This window comes from Bradysia coprophila, assembly GCF_014529535.1.
Source record: "Bradysia coprophila strain Holo2 chromosome IV unlocalized genomic scaffold, BU_Bcop_v1 contig_144, whole genome shotgun sequence".
Taxonomy (NCBI): domain Eukaryota; kingdom Metazoa; phylum Arthropoda; class Insecta; order Diptera; family Sciaridae; genus Bradysia; species Bradysia coprophila.
In genome coordinates this window covers 2,990,702-3,009,009 of record NW_023503373.1, presented here as the reverse complement: position 1 = coordinate 3,009,009, position 18,308 = coordinate 2,990,702, and the positions used below count along the sequence as shown (strand labels likewise).

Genomic DNA, 18,308 nt, shown 5'->3' with positions numbered 1-18,308 from the left:
AGTAATTAAATTAATTATTAAAATGGTTATACCCTGATTCAATCTTTAATGCGATCACAAATTCCAACACTAAATAAAACGCAATGATTTGCCAATAAAATATTCAATTTCACCCCAACGGTAACCAAATAAATTACCTTTATACTTGCAAATAAAAATGTCTGAACTAGCTTTTGCACTGTTTTACCATAAAATCATTATCCTACATAATTATGGTCTATCAACGTTTCTTTCCGCACTGGAACGCTGCTCTATTCATGTTCTCGAATCGTACATGCAGTACATCGAAAATATTTAAAATGTGTATACATAAAGCTCGGGTTCGATAGAGTTTATGTGCCGCTCTGTGTTTCGCACACAAAATTGTTATATATAAGTTTTTGTGGGAGTGTTGTTTTATTCACCCTTTTTTCCACCCATATCGAACATATTGTATATCTAGCCTAGCATACAATATAGAACTTTAGCAGTGATAGTGCGGCAACACAAAATGTCACTCAATTCAATATTATTTAAGAGCTCTAAATTGTAAAATGGGATGCAGATTTTTCGAACTGTTTATTTATTCATGCTCAAATGGATGATGGACATTGCTAAAGGTTTTGGTTTAACGTTTTAGGTAATTCCGGATATATATGTATATACGTTTTTGATGGATGTTTGTTTTGTACATTTACGTGTATCCGAATACAGACTAAACTTTCCAAGAAAAATAGTTAAATGTACCGTAAAAGAAATGACAATTTGGTGGGTTTAGTTCTTTCACCCGCCTGAAGTAGTTGCAAAAGAAGTTGCAAAATTCGTAAAAGGAAAATGTTTTTTGCGACAACTTTTGCAACTACTTCAAACGGCTGGGAGCAACCTGAAGTAGTTGTGAATGTAGTTGCAAAATTTGTAAAACGAAAATATTTTTTGCAACCAGTTTTGCAACTACTTCAAAAGGCTAGTTCTTTCGCCTTTAAATGGGTTTCCTTAAACTATTATACCGGTGCTTATCATCATTTGTTGTAGATGAAAAAATATTGCGTGGTACAAGAGTTCTAGGTTCCCGGAGGTTATATAAACTGGGTTGACGGCTGGGTCTAGTCTAGCGTCAAGCTTTTGACCTTCGAAGTTCTTGATGAAGCCTTGAATCAAAAGAGCTTCACAGGCCTAAAAGTACAGTTTTCGTGTGTATTTTGAGCTGAAAGTCAATTAATCACTGGGGTTGTAAGGAACCACTTTCGACACTAGGGAAACAAAATGTGCAAGTTGCAAAATGTGAGTGTCATTTGTCCAATGGACGAACTAATGCTCTGTTGAGATCCGGCTCGATATCGTACAAAAATGGCAAAAAGTGAAGGTCACTGCACTTCAAGCCACCATGGTCTAAGGGTTGGGTTACTAATAACTCAGGTGATAAATATAGTAAATTGGAGTATAGGTCCTAACCTTGACGAATTCTTTCTTTCTTCTTTTGACACCAGCGCTTAGTCTTTGAATTTCAATTTTAATCATGTTTATGTTTCTATATAAAATGGTAAATGCACTTTTCCCAAAGAGCTCAAGAAAATGTTGTGTAACTGGTTGTAAACATGTTACAAATAGCATAACGTACAGACGAGTCATCTCATCATTGGCAATTACCTAGAAATGGTGTAAAATAAAGATGTTACAGAAAATTAAAACAAAAATAAAACTGATTTCATCTCTATAAGTTGCTTTGACGCTAACCGAAATCTCATTCACATAGACCAGAAGCTCTGTACGAGTGTAATAAATTGTTTTTTGGTTGTGTGGTCAATCTGAACTGGAGCCGTTAAATGTTTATCTAGGCGATTTTTTCTTTATTGTTTCAATATAATTTTGACAATAAGCACTAAGAGTAAAAGCAGCGTCATAAATAATTTTATAGATTTTTATTTCTGAGTTTTATCACAAAATGAGGTCTTAATCTTTCATAACTTGAATATTTGGTTGAATTGTGTATTGTTGGGTACGAACAAGCAACTTAGTATGTTATGTACAAAACGATTTAAATTTCTTGTTTTCAACGCAGATATATGTTATTGCTACATGGAATAACAATGAGCATTTTGAAATTTTAAGCACAAATTTGCTTTTTTCGTTACGTTTCACAGTATTTATGTTTGATGACCCTGGCACACGTTATGTCAAAAAAAAAAAAATGAAAACAGTTTCGAGGTTACATCAACACACTTTGTAAAACAAGAGCGCATTTAAATATTTGCAGATGAATGCATTTTTGAGTATATAGTTTAGTAGCAGTGCTTTCCTTTTGCTCGAAAACCACATAGGTTTATTTATTTATTACTCTGTTACAATTCATAATTGAATAAAAGAGTTTCCAATTAATTTCCATTGGATTTTGTTTTTTCCTTTTCGTCTCCAGAAGATTTATACGTGAAGATCATGCCATCGCGCGGTAAAGCGCACTTTACATCACAGTTTGTGACTGAGAAAAAGTGCTTACCGGACGCTAGCATGTAATAGTTTGGGGCGAATGATGGACATACCTGGCCATTTTCTTGTTTAAGCGTACTTTCCCTGCCGAAAATAGTTTAACCTTTTATAAACGGCAAGAGTTTCGCTAGAAACGCATCACGGTATTTATTTATAGTTACAATGGACAGGTCTAGGCCCATTCATCATTATCATCAAAAATTTGCTTCCATTTTTCGAAGTTTCGCTAGGTGTTTGATACAAAATATTTTACTTCATTTGTTGTAACATTAATTTACTATAAGACCTTATTGACCGTAGGCCTTTGTTTTGTCATTCCTGTCGTTAACGGATGATTAACCGTTCCTGAAGGGTTAAATCGTTTCATTTGTGTATTATTTAATAAGCATCCCGTAGCGTTTCATACAATAGTTATTTTACTAACACATGTTAAAATACTTTTTTATCGAATGAGAGGTTTCTAGCTCGAGCCGGATGCGAGGGCTGGAATCGTATTCGCTAGAAAAGCATTTTCGCAACAAGTGACGAAAAGTAGGACTTTCCGTTGCCTTTATTGCGAAAAACGTTGTATACAACTCGATGATAAATGTTTTTTTAGGCACACTTTGTGTATTGTCACACGCTGCCTACGGCCTCGAATGACAATCTTCACATATAGTACCTAAAAAAGCACTCGGTTGTATAAATATCAATTTAGTATAAGTTAGAAACAACGTTTTTCCTAAATAACGTGGGAAATAAGCGACGATGTTTCGCGATATTTCAACAGTTATGAAAAAAAAAACATTTCACAACGCGGGCGAGAAAATAGTTATTTTCTACCCTCCGCTGAAACTTCGGAAGTCTTCGTTCTAAAAAAACGTTTTGTTTACTTTGGAAAAAAGATGGATATTGCCTTTCGATGGTGTTGTCTAGAGCGTAGCGAGGGCTACAAGACTACTTGAACAAATACTATTGAATTTTAGTTTTACGAATTTTTGGTAATTGGTGGAAATTATGAAAAATGTTTGAAGACTCTAACTAAGAAAATTATAGTTCGAAATTACTGAAATATCCAGGATCACCTGGAAAAAGAAACTTCTTCTTGTCTTGTATTTTGGCCTTTCATTTCTCCTAACATCTGGAGATTCTTACTCTATTCTAAACATAATCCGATTTTACTCCTCTCCACAGTGTTGATTCAACACTACAATCAAAACATCAAACATGATTGAATTACCCCTTCAGGTCCGTAACTAAAGTAATTGAAACACTTTCATTACGTTGAACGTTCGCTAAAACCAAACACTATTCCAAATTCCACCTGCCACCCTGTTACCATCACCACTTTCTATACAAAAAAAATGCTATAATATTTATACACATGTATCCACATAGTGTCCCAAATGCACAATAGCATAACCAGGCAATACTTTAGCTATACAATGGTACCACCTTCCTTACACCATATCATAGAACTATATTTCGTTCCATAGTTCGTCTCTAACTTATATTATGTACACTAAATATATCTGACATCCTTGGAGATATATTAAATTGCTCCTTCGTGTACCATCAGGCCCCAAAGTGCCGCAAAAGGATACATCCAATTGGAAATGACTACATCTATGTGTATTTCAGTTTTGAAATTAGGGTACATTCACTCTTTGTTTTTCCGTATGCGCTGCTCTCACCATGACTGACTTGGGGATATTATTCTGTTTTTCGTATATATCTAGCTCTACTTTGACTCAATCGTATTGTTTTTGATGTTTGGGAAAATATTTTTCCGTTTTGTTGATGATAAAATTTCATATATGAACGATATATAGGTTTTAAAAACGTATTACACAATGTAGGTGATATCTCAAGTGGGTGAGGGTGAACGAAACAATGTATACGGTTTTTATAAGGGTGGCATGCAATTTAGATTTAACCAAATCATATTGTTGTCGAAAGTTGGCTAGTTTGCTTTATAGTTTTGCATTTGATATTGTTGAGATGTACAGACGGTATTGTAACAAGCGACAAAAAAAAAAGTTTTATGAACTGTGACTCCGGTGCGGTGCAACCATGTAATTACTTTTCGGATTAGTCTCTCATCATGAACTCGGAACAAAGCAAGGATGAAATAGTGCATAAATAACGGTCGTTTTATAGTAAATGATTTTTGATCTCTTTTCAAGATTTTAGGACTTTATGGGATGTGTGGGGATTTGTGTTTCGAATAGAGAACGGGATGGAATTGAAATGTTTGGGACATACACTTCTCTTGTAGTTTTTATGAAATACGAATCTAATTTTTAAACTTATTTTTGATTTAAGATTGTTAAGCTACTCCGCCAAGAAGCAAAAAGTAATAATTAATTGCAAGCTTCTATCTCGTATACTCGTAATACAATTATTTTATAAAAACTTTTTCAAGCATTAAAACTCTCCCGCAACTTTTTGCTAGTCTTTAACCTTATCCATGGTCACCAAAATCAATATCACCCCGCCACCTTTACCAGCATTCTATACGTTTTATGAGAGAATAAGATTTTCTTTTCCAGTCTACAGAGTATTGAAGTGAGTGTTGCATAATCAACATCTAAAGAAGTTTTTCTCTTTATTATGAAAGAAATGAAAATGTGTGTTTTTCTGCTGTGTAAGTTGGCACTTGGGACTAGATGGGGTTTTGTGTGTAATAGATTCAAAATATTCACCTGGAGTTTAATGTTTACCAGATCAGAAATAGTGAACTTGTTATCATGTGGATGATGGTGCGATATTTGCCATCCAAAATACGAATAAGTGAGGGTAATTAGCGCAATAATAAAAGGAATTTAATGTCTGCTTTCTGGATATTTTTCTTGATAAAAAGTAATATAAATTTTTGAATAACTCCGTATTCAGATTCCACTGCAGCATCATGCATAAATTAAAAAACAATAGATAAGGTGTATACCACACAATTTCTTTAACTTTTGCAGGCGATTTTCTTTTAACACGAATAAATCAAAACTTGTCGTCAACAGATCTAAAGCGAAGAAACTTTAAAAAATAAATATCATCTGGTGAACAAGGCATAAACGCAAAAACAATGGGAATATACACAACAATTCACGGGTATATAGAGGTACGTAACATTTATAAGTTTATATCAAGACATTGGAGTTGATAGAAGCATACGGTTTTATATTCAAAACGAATTTTTCACCTGACATACAAACTTTTATTATTTATTATATTTCTTTTTTTAGGATATTTTAAATGCATCGTATATATTTTATGTTGCTTTAAAATACTTTTTTTTCGGGTAGTGGTGGTGTTGGAGGGTAGAGGGTATGTTACACGGTATACAGAGAACAACTTCGGATCGAAGTCCTTTGGGAATAAATAAATTTTGTTGTTTGAAATTCTCCGGAGAAATTTGTTTAATGCGAATGGGAATAAAATACTGGCTGAATGTTGTTGATGATAGAGTTTGAGCTGGGTAAAATCTCATGAGAGTGGAGGCTACTGTCAAAATGCCATTACACATGCAAAAGAGGAAAAGGCGTAGAGGAAATTCCATCAGTTTATTTACAGATATATATATAAATGTAGTTGACACATTTCATTCAAGTTTTAGAATCGATACAAATTATTGACATTAATTCGATGTTATCAAAGCTACAAAAAAGGAAGGAGCTTTGAAGCTACAAAAAAGGAAGGAGCTTTGAAGGAAAGTTCTTGGAAAGGGAAAGTCCGAAAATGTTTCTGTATACAGTCGGAGAAATATAGATTTCGTTTTTTTTTAGAGATTTCATCATTTCTCTAATTCTCTCAATTGCCATTTGAAATAGCATGCGAAATGAGAGAATTCAGAAAAGCGATGAAAACGATGATGTCTCTTAAAATCCCGAAATCTATCTTTCTCCGACTGTAGCTGTTTTGTTACTCGATTATTGTTATTTTAGATTCGGTTTTTCGCCAAAAATTAGGTAGAGTAATGTAGAGTATTCTCAATAATGGCATCCAAGATCTTTAAATTAAATTGGAGCATAGAGAAAAGCTATTTTTAATCGACAGAAAACATTATTCTAATAAACAAGTTGGTCTACGGTATGCCCCTAAAATGCATCGCTTTTTATAAGTACGTTAAATTGATTTCGGCATTCCTTCGGCGAACTCTTGCACTTGAAATAGCACTTGAAAATGTTGCCAAACACACAGTTCCAGCTACCGGGGAACTGAAACAATTTTTAGACCCGTAAGGGGAAACCTATTGTGGTTGTCTAGAGATGCCAAATCAGTGAAAAAAAAATGTCCGTCTGTCCGTCTGCACGATAACTTGAGTAAAACGCATCCGATTTTGAAAATTCTTTTTTTTCCCGTTTGGTAATGTCAAAAGACAGGTTCGAAGATGAGTGATTTTGGATCGACCCTTCCCGAGCTGTGGCTCAGGGAAAAAAAAGTTTTTGAGATTATGTTCTCCGGAGCGTGAGCTAGGTCTCTTGGAGTGAGCTCTTATCTGGCTACTCGGCCGTACAGTGAACGTGGAGTATTTTGTCAATACCTCGAGTAAATTTTGACCGAATTTCATGAATTTTTTTTTGTTTGAAAGGTATTAACGAATGTAAAGCGTCGGTAAAATTTCCGGTCTCCTAACAAAATGGCTGCCGGTGGCTATATGGATTTTAATAAAAGTGATATATATTGGGAAAAATGGTACTTAGAGTGTTTCTGTTAACATAGAAATAATTTGTTATGTGTGTGGGGTGTTTCAGGCATTCCATATATGGACATCTATATATACCTATATACAGCTATATTGAGCTATATACAGGCATATAGAGCTATATAATAGCATATTCCTCTGTGAAATGTTTATTTATAGGAAAATATAGGTAAATATAGCGGTATATAGCTGTTTAAATAGGAATTTATGAAATTTGACTTCGTACGGGGCTGTCTATATTGCCTCCGGCAATTTATTTGTATATGCTAACAAGGCAAAGAAAGATAATGTAAGTGATTTTAAAGGGCGAATAGCTTTTCAGTAGAGAATGAAGTAAAAGAAATGAAGAGTTTCACAGTAAAGGCTTTTGATACGAATAGGTGTTTCGTACGGGTCGGCGTTAGCTATGTTTTTCTTATGGCGGCTAAGAACGGCCTCAGTCAAGTTTTGAATGGCTGTCAAATGGGTGTCGTACATTTGAAACAAAATTAATTTTCTAAGAAAATTACGCATTTTTGAGACATAATGTAGAACAAGTTCTTGCTTAAAATAATGTTGAATACAACATTAAATGCAGGAAATACTCCTGCAGTCAGCAATAAAATCTCAGTATTAACCTATTCACCAAATCGTAGAATTTTGGATCTCGTTTTAAAGTATTTCTTAGGGTGAAATCGACTGATTTATAACGTATGATATCAAATATCAAATAAAAATCAATAAAAAAATTGAAGAAAATAAAAATTCTTTTTTCTTCAATTTTTTATTGAAACGAGACAATTAACAACTTTTTTTTATCACACAAAGTATATTCTGCAGCATTTAATATTAAGCGAAAACAACGAAACCGTTTTCATTCTATAAAAATTCTTTTACCGTCTCCACATGCATGTAAATGAATTTTATATTTTTTTCGTACGGGAATGATATACGATACTTTATCAAGATAAGGTGAGCACGGTGAACCTATGAATTAAAATAAATCCAAACAAAGCAAGACAATAATGAAATAATAATGATCTTGGGTATACGTAATGTTGGGTACGCGCGTAAAGAAACGTTTTGTTCAAAAGAGACAAAAAAAAATGTTTTGCACAAATAGACCGCCTTCTTTTTAGGCGATCAAACCTTTTGTTTATCATATCAACAAAAAAATTATCTCAATAAAAAAATTAAAATTCTCAGCAAAAAGTTTTTTTTTATTTTATTTTACGAACACACAAGGGCATAGGGTGTCATTTGCTTGCTAACGTTGGCCGAAGACTTTGAAATATTTCTTTCAGTTTTCTAAAATATTAAATCGTAAGACTACAAAGTGATGAGAGAATGAACTAAAAATATTTGAATTCACTGGAACGGCTTAGAAAACGTGGACCTTGTAAAGATTTTATATCTGATACAGTAAGAGTTCACATTGTCTAATATATCAATATATAGCATCCGCCTATACATAATTGTATGCTAAAATATACTAAAACCCACATTATAACTGTACAAAGCCAGACAACGAGCCGTTTCCTTTGTCCAAAATGTAAACCTTAAAAGTCTTGTTTGTAGATTTCAGTAATATACAAATATTTGTCCTTTAAATTTCTTATTCGTGTCCCTTTACAAAAGACAATTTGCATTTCTTAAGATTTCCAAGCTAATTTATAGTTTATAGTTTTCCTTCCGTGTTACGTATGCACTTGTTTATATTGTGATGTAATGGGTAAATTCTAAATAAATCTTCATTGTAGAAGAATGTCTTAATTTGAAATACATTTATCATGCTCTTATATCCGAGTCTTTATGCAAACAAAAGTTTCGTAATAGAAGACAAGAGATGAGATGTAAAGTAAAGTTAAAAATGGTATGCATGAAAACAGACCGGTGTCGTAGCATTGAGAAATGATTTCGCCACTGGAAACGTAATAAGATCTTCAGATTATGCCAAAGACAGCATTACTGTAGCATTCGAATTTGTTCAGCCGAAGATCAATAACTCAAACTTGAGAATTTGAGAATAATTAACAAAAATTACAGAAAAATTAACGATAACTCGATCTAATACGAAATAGGAGATTTAGAAAATGATACAACAATAAGCAACTTCTGACCACCATTCTCATCTTCATTCTACACATCCTATACATAAATATATAGTCAGCACTACTCCCATAAGCTCAATTCTTTCGTCCAACCATCAGGACACATTGCGTGTATTATTGTTACCATTTTGAATAATTAATAAACCTTCATCTCATTACGTACTCGTAAGCAACGATTATTTTCACTGCTCATATGCTAAAGCAGTATTAGCCTATGATATATGTAAGCTAAACGAGTAACTGTCAAAAAGAAAATCTTCAGCAACCCAATTTCATATTATAATATCCACATCACCTTCAACATCAACTTCATCCCGTACACCTTCTACACACAACTTATAGTTCCGAATGAAGACGAAGCAGAAAAAAACCATAATATTTCCTCATTTCTCATCAGATATTCCGTTCGTCTAGGACATCATCCGATGCGACACATCAGATTTTCACATTTAATTTATTATGAGAGAAGATGATAGCTCCCACATATGCAGTCATGAAAGGAGCTTAAAATATCAAAGTCATTTCTAGTTAAGCTGTGCTCTATATGCAGAAGCAATGGGTAGTGTGTGTGTGTTCGGTTCATATAGTATCTGTTACTATTCCACAAATAACCAGTTTTTGCACAAACAAATTACGGGGATTAAATGATGTTAAAATTTCATTTTAGTTTGGTGACTGATGATCAGGTTGTTAAATAGCTTTCATTCATATGCTCATTTTTTCGTATGGTCTTTCGCATTTGTTTCGTAATACAAAAAAGGGTGTACCGGGGCATATACACATCATCCGACACATCTGCACAAGTTTATAATCCATGTAAAAAAAAGTTTAAAACTACTGGTTCAACGAGATAAAAAAAAACATTTTCCTTAACAGCAAGCAACAATCTTTCGTATCCGAGCAATTCCTTTAATTTCCAATTTTTAATTAAAATGCAAATTACCACACTTTCGCTCAGCATATATAGACAAACAAATCGACATTAAAATAAATGTTGAATTTAAACAATAATTTTTATGTCCACAAACACAATTTATAATTCTTTCTATTTCGTTTGTATGTTATTTTGTATCGGTGTACGGGGTGTCTTTCAAGTGGCCACGACACTCTTGGGTGCTTTACACCTGAACCATGGGACCGATTTCAATACAGCCTAACTGCCCTCAAACCAACCATTTTAACTACCTTCTCTTGCTGCTGCTGCTACTATATGTGTGTTTTCTTTTTTCGTTTTCGTTGTTTTGTTGCTATATTTTCACATTCGCATGTAACATATGTTGGTATATTTATACCATGTTCTTTGCAACCCAGTAACAATGTTGGTATATATACAGCATGGTATGGATGTGGAAACAACACAACATAATAAATGTTTACTGAAGAGACTTCGTACTGCATACCCAAACCCACCATTTGCCGTTCACAACACTAACCCCTCTTGGCGAACATTAAAGTGTGCGAGTGTGTAAATATTGTACATACGAATTTTGGCCGTTCAAAACAGGAAGAAATGGTAATATAATGGTCTTTTGTATATAATGACGTTTTGGAATGGTACGAAAATAAGGTCATGCAATAAGAATTTATTTAAAAAAGAAGCCACTAACGGTGAATTGAATATTTAAAAATTTATTTCGTTTAACCTGAACCCGAATGTGTGTTACAATTTGATTAAATGCAATACCTTGAAATGAGACAAATTGCTGGACGCGTACACATAGATACGAAAAGAAAAGAAAATTTAATTTTGTCTTAATTTGATTGTAATGCATCCGAAAGGAAATTCACTCGACCTACATCATTTTTATTACACCTCCTTTTACTGCTATCAAAATTGCGGTCATATTGTTTATGGGTCCATTCACGCATGATGACATCATATTATGTAGATATACCGGTGGAGTGTGTACACTATATGAATATTATCGAGAGGGAAACGTATTTGCACACTTACGCAACTCCAGTCATATTTTTTATGTCCGTCAATCAAAAGGACGTAAAATATTATATTATCTCGTATGCACTTTTGCCCAACGAAAAAACAAAATTTACATTGATCTCAATAAGCACTATTCCAAATTGAAATTTTACGAGTTATGTAGTCGGTGGGTTATGTTTAGAATATCAAATAACAAAATGCAGGTTTGTACAGAAAAATTTATAGTTTCGTACAGGTAAGAACTGAAAACAATTTTATGAAAGCTCGAACTAAAACGAAAAACTATCTCTTTTAGCACAAATGAATTTTCTTTGACATTTTGATTAGGACCGTCACGGTGTCACTGTTGAACTGAACCTAATTGAAAGTTCGATGTAACCCTGATTTTTTTCTTGATTAATGTTTCTCGTGTTAAATACTCTAGCAAACAAAAAGCTTTCGTTAGGAGGTGACTTTTTCAAGGTAGAACACTTAGGAAGGTAGTGAGGTACCATGTCAGAGTTTTTCCTAGATTTAGAGATGGAATTGGTTTCTTGTGTTGATTTTGTTATTCTGTCACGAAACGACTGAAGATGGTTAGACCACGCTAACCTCTGACCGCCACTGATCCGGAGGTCGAAACAGCATTTTATCTCCACTTTCGCTTCACGCGATCCATGGTAAAGGGAAGAGTAATTATGCTCTGTTTGTTTGTTGTGGTGTTTGTTCTGCATATTAGATAACGCCACCTCTGGAATTAGTATGTTTCCAGGTAAAATAAAGTTTTGTACCATTGGGAGATGCGGGAAATCAGAAACAAAACTTCATTTTTTATTTACATCTTTAAAAAAAAATTCTATTTAAAATCGCTTGATAAGATTTTAGTGTAGACAATTGAGTCGTACAACTTTACTATTGCATTTCGATTTGTATGACTTGGTACAATTTTATTTGGTTATTTTTGGAACCTTCTACTGTATACTTTGTATTTGGTTGTTGTAGAACTCTGAGAGTATCTCACATTCACATTGTGATCAGCCACGAAACTGGAGACATAGAATTTTCACAGTTAAAAAAATCGATTCTTCATGTTTTAGCCAAAAATCCAAAGGTGTTTCTTCGTACGGTTAATAAGTTATTGTTACACAAAAAATTTAAGAGGATGCTGACCTATTTTTCTATTTTTTTTTTTTTTTAATAAATCCGTTTATTATCATCCCTTATACAAGCGTGCGTGGGATACGACCCAAAATTCATGCAAAAAGTACAATCAAAAGTAAAAGTAAAAAAAAAACAAATAATCTTAATTCAACAGGCAAAATTCTCTAAGAGAGATTCGTCAAAAAAGGCAAATAAAGTTAAACTTCAAAACGACCATAAAACTATAAAGATATCACAGAGAAAAAACATCACAGCGGTAAACCAGTCAACTTAAATCAGTTAAGAAAAACGTAAGGCGATATCACATTTTGTAAGCGTTTTCGAAAGGTTTGTGCATTCTGAATTCTCCGTAAGTTAACCTATTCAGGCACACCTCACACCGAGGGGTGACGCACTTCCATTTAATCCATTTAATCCATTTAATCCATTAAATCCATTAAATCCATTTAATCCATTTAATCCAAAAATTTTTTTTTAGTTTTACCGAAATAATTAGGCTACCGACCTGAAAAATTTGTAAAGTAATTGCGAAAAATAGATTTGCACGATCCCCAGCTCGTTTAAGTACTCGTGAGGTATAGGAAAAAAATTTTTGTGAAAAATGGTATTAAATTTATTTAATCCATTTAATCCATTTAATCCACTTTACACCAAAAACTCCTAAAGGTGGATTTTTTCGCTTTTTAACATTGTAGTATGAGTTGTAGTACGTGGTTCGATCAAAATCAACAATTTTTAAGACTTTTACAGTATTTGGTAAAATGAACTTTTTTCCTATTTAATCCATTTAATCCAATTTTTATTCCATTTAATCCATTAAATCCATTTAATCCATTTAATCCATTTAATACCATTTAATCCATTTAATCCATTTAATCTAGAAGTGAGTTACCCCTCGCCTCACACGGCCTTCTTGGTCGTTGATTGTAGACTTTAGCCGGGACCGGTAATTGACTTACACAGGCCGAATGGAGATCTGGATCCCTACGCGCTTATGCCATTTTTAAGCAACATAATCAACCGTTTCACATAACTCTTTCCAGAGAAATCCTCACTCGATGATCTTAAAAATTGAAAAACGTTTCTTCAGTATGGTCTGCATAGTATCATTAGAAAGGCAATGATGTCCTTTTTGTGACTTAAGTCACCGCCTAACATAAACTTTTATTGATAGAAATATTCTAACACGAGGAAAAAGCACACTGAGTTACATCTCAATTTTAAGTAGGTTCAGTTCAACCGCTCCACGCCGAAAATTCACCCTTCTGTAGAGTAAAATTGGATGACTAATGATTTGATTTGCAAATCTCGATACCATTATTATCAATTAATTATCAGATTTGTTCAGTGCTAATGTATGATCTCTGGTCAGGGACTATTTTTAGAAAAACTTTTTCACACATTTTTTCAAGGTTTGTCCAGTTTTTCCTAAATTTTCCGATTTTTTCACTAATTCTTTGACTGAAAGAAAAATGTTGTAGACACTGCCTATTTATAGAATCTATTGATTTAATGTCGACTATTACACAAGCCAGTCTCCAACAATTTTTTTTTGCCCCATTATTATACCCCACACTTTTTTCATCGACAAAATGTTATTTTGAATGACATTCGTTATTTGGGATACAGCTTTGATTTTGTGAATGCAATTTCAACAAATTTTCATTGTGTCTCAACCGAAAACTATTTTCTAACCAAAAAAAAATATATCTGATTTATGTTCGACTATCAACATCCACTAAAAGCATTTAATAATTTATTCAACATCAAAATATCTGATTCGACTGTTGGATGCATATAAGCCACCGATTCAGCAATGTGTCAGTTAAATTTTGAATTTCGCATACTCAATTGGCAGCCAGTTATTCATCGGTGTATTTGAATACACGGCAGTATAAACATTTATATTCGAAATCCAACCATATTGGACAATCCGAAAAGTACATCAACTTTACGAAATTTTCAGATTTTCAATTATTTATTATATACCGAAGAATTTGTTTGATTGGTGGTATGGAAAACAAGGCGAAGCGTGTATCCACCGCAAATGGAATCGTATTTGGTAATAATGACTGGGAAAATGGGACGGATCCACCCCAGACTGTCAAAAAACCGAAAATAAATACACTTACAAATAATTTCTGGTATTCACTTATCAAATAGTCATTTTATGTCACGGAATTTACCGTGGAAAACTTTTCAGCGAAAAACTTTTTGTCCCGGGCTGTGAAAAAGCTTTCAAAAATTATCTAATATTCAGCTCATTCCATTCTGTTGTCACATTCGATTTTCTCTTGCTTCATTTGCGGTATATTTTAATCCATAACCCCTTTGATTGTCAAGAATGAAATCTGAACAGAACATCCCTAAATGTTTGATAGGCCTTACTTGTACTTATTTTGGTTAAGCATATTTATTTTAATGAAATTTTATTTATTTTTAATTTATAAAAGACATCACGTGGTTTGTTCCGTTTTTATGTTTATCATGTGATTAATGTTAAAATCAATACACAGAACTTTTCTCGAAAATATCAAGTTGATTTGTTCTCTTCACCATTTTAACAATATGTTTATTTGAAGAAATTAGGGGAGCATAATTTCCCTGTGGTTTAACCTTTTTCACTTTATGAATTATTCGCTAATAATATACATTTTAAACGTATAACATATCGCGTGTGGTTTTTTTTTACTTCAATCAAATTATATATAGAACAACATCAATATATATATGTGACTGGGTATACACAAATTACTTTAATTATTCAACATTTTTGCAACTTTTCATTTTCACTTACCGGAGTAAAAACTATCGCTGCTGTTTTCTTCGTGTTGAGAAGGATCTGATTGTGGTTTTGCCTCACTTGCTTCATCTGAAATTTTATTAGTTAAATTTTTAATGAATTTAATTTACTTAGATTTCTTTGAAAAAAATGAATATTTGATGATTGAGCCAATCGTAATAATTGACTGTTGACGTGAATTACTATTTTGCAAACTTGTCTTAATTGATGAAAGGAATCACGAGCTACGTCATTTTATTTATTACTCGATACTCGATATCTCGATAATTATGGTAAGTTATTGTAAACTCTTTGTATATACTACCATTATCGTGTCTTCAGTGCTCTTCAAAGGAGAGTAGGTTGGGCATGGGCATTGTATTGTTATATTACTTTGGATCAATTTTTTTAATGGAAAATTGGTTAAATTATAGCAGCATTAACTGTCTTAGATGGAAATCATTCAAAGAATGTGTCCGTCACGAGGGGTGACGCACTTTTGGATTAAATTGGTTTAATGGATTAAATAGGAAAAAAGTTTATTTTACCTTTATACTTTAAAGGTCTTAAAAAGGCTTGATTTTGATCGAAACACGTACTTAAACTCATAGTACACTGTTAAAAAGCGTAAAATTCCACTTTTAGGAGTTTGTGGTGTAAAGTGTAATGAATACCATTTTTAACAAAAAAAAACTTTTTCTGTTAGTTACTTAAACGCCCTGGGAATTGTGCAAATGTAATTTTCGTAATTAGTTTACCAATTTTTTAGGTGGGTGGTGTAAATATTTCAGTAAAACCAAACAATTTTTTTGAATTAAATGGATTTAATGGATTTATTGGATTAAATGGAAGTGCTTCACCCCTCGGGCCGTCAAGCTATTGGTACTATTTTAAAAAAGGTCCATCGTTGAATGCGAATTCAATACAGTTCATGCCACTTGAGATATTAATCTGAATATTTGGCTATTGGCAGGCGAACTTGCCTGCGAATGGTGTTTTCCCTTTTACAGAGGCTATTGACAGGCGCCTGCCAATAGCATTTTACCTTTCACAAAGACTATTCGCAGGCGAAATGACATGCCAATAGCATCGACGTTATTTTTCTTGTATTGGTTATTTTAGCTGATGGAATAAAATCTGCGTAATTCAAAATTGAGAAGACTAAGCGAAATTTGCATGCTGTTCTTCTGTCCGGTAGTACACACTGTGACGGATATAATGTCATTATACTTTTTTTCACCACTAACTCTTGGCACGTTACTGTGCCCCTAACTCTAAAATCGACTGGAATGTGTTCGATGCTCCCCCCACTGACATCCAGAATATCCACTTCCATCATTTAGATTCTAGTTCGTCCAAAATTTCACATACTAAAAATTTAGCGGAATTTAAACCTAAACTATCGGATTTAAAACTAAAAATTAATATCGGACTGCCGAATCAAATATCATCTACATAATTTTCAATTGAATGCAACCGTTCAACTATAGCTATGCAATGGCAAGTTCCATATCGATACGTATCGGATCAGATGATTGTACACATTTCAATTGCATGCACAAGCTGATTGTAAGCATACAATTTACAGGAGCACTAAATTCACTCGAAGCAATTTCTACTTCAACTCTACTCATAAACATTTTCGATATTATTCTGTTTTCCCAATGTCCAAATACCTTCGCATATACTTTACGAAATATGATCCCAAACAAACACAACATACGTATCCCATGGGAAATCTGTCTTACCTCCTATGAGATTCACGTTGAGCTTTAATACTTTTGAGTTTGATGTGAGCGTTGTGTGCAAGTTTTGGTAAAGCATATTTCTATCATAAATATAACAGATAAAACACATGAAGCATATACAGCTAAAACAACTCCCATGGCGTTATCATACAGGGTGTATGTATAAACAATCTGACTTTCAATTGTATTTTTGTAAGGAAATCCAGACAACACAATTACGATGAACGTATTTTTTAACGTGTAAAGTGTAATTCCCGTTACATACCAAAGAAATTCTAGAAATCAATATAGAATTTATAAAAAGAAAGAAAATTATCCAGTAGTTTGAATTCCTAATACCTAAATAATCAAGAATGAACAGGAAGTGTACAAGTGTGAAAATATAACCGAACGAAATTTGTTATGTGACAATCGCCATCGGTTCTTAGAAAGTTGTGTTTACAAGGGCAAACCGTTCATTTTAATATTTACCCTGTGCCTGTATTTGCAAATCCATATGCACTAACAACAAAACGATAATAACGATTCGATCTATCTATACATTAGTTTCGATTCCTCACTTTCATATATTACACCACATATGCAACGATCTGAGGTGTCTCCAAATAGTTAAATTTAAGATTCATTCAACGATCAGTTTTTAAGCTCGCGTTTGATTTTCGAAAATGCAATAGCATAATTCACAACAGCTGTCTAGCATTTGGGGTTTATAATGTCCAGCGAATTTATCCCGTACAACGCGTGCCGAACAAACTCACGTACAAGCCACAAAAACATACTCTCTATTATATACAGTCGGTGACTTTGAAAAGTGACGCATTTTGTTCCAGCTGTTTTTCAGTCCCACTCATACAATAGTTATTTGTGTATCTGCCTGTATTTGTGTAAAAACACGTTAGATTGTATCTGCCATACATGTTCGAAATTTTCGTTTTGGCGTACGAAGGGGACAGATTCGTAATTTCTGGTTGCCCCCCAGCATTTCGCTGTAGCCAGATATAATGTTTTATTCGACTGTGTAAAGCAGAGAATTGCTCGAAAGAGAAGCTTCTGCTCAAAATGGAGTGCATTCCCGTTTTTCCATTTTGGTTGCAGTGTCACTTCTTCGTCTCTTGCCTTCCTCGTCCATTACGAACTTAATACATCAAAAAAAAAAAAAAAACTCAGACTAACCGAACTATTTATTTTTAGGACATCTTCTCGTTAAAAATCTAATCTAGTGTTTACTTGCCAAAAATTATGTGGTTCACCTATATCCACACAACACATAAAAAACAACAACAAAAAAGCAGCCACGAATAATGCCTGAAAATGTTCCCGAGTAAAAGTAAACCCAACCCTTGAGTCCCAAGTGACTAAAAGATTCTGATTAGTTTGTTCTCTTGAGGCAACAGCCCTATGTGAGCCATGGGATTATACTTTATATATACATAAACATGTAAACAGAGAACATTTCGTTCTGTAC

At 33.4% G+C, this 18,308-nt stretch overlaps 1 protein-coding gene and 1 long non-coding RNA gene across 2 annotated transcripts in view; one reads left to right on the top strand and one right to left on the bottom strand.

Moving 5' to 3' along the window:
• LOC119071139 (zinc finger protein 423 homolog) overlaps positions 1–18,308 on the bottom strand; it is a 52,724-nt gene that overhangs the window by 26,447 nt on the left and 7,969 nt on the right. The window contains exon 3 of the mRNA XM_037175834.1: positions 15,111–15,185. Within this exon, the coding sequence (XP_037031729.1) occupies positions 15,111–15,185 (75 nt within the window). The remainder of the gene's footprint in view (positions 1–15,110; positions 15,186–18,308) is intronic.
• LOC119071360 lies at positions 6,187–13,498 on the top strand. The gene is made up of 4 exons (XR_005086627.1): positions 6,187–6,354; positions 6,720–6,739; positions 6,818–6,821; positions 13,488–13,498. It is a non-coding gene; the product is annotated as an uncharacterized LOC119071360 (long non-coding RNA).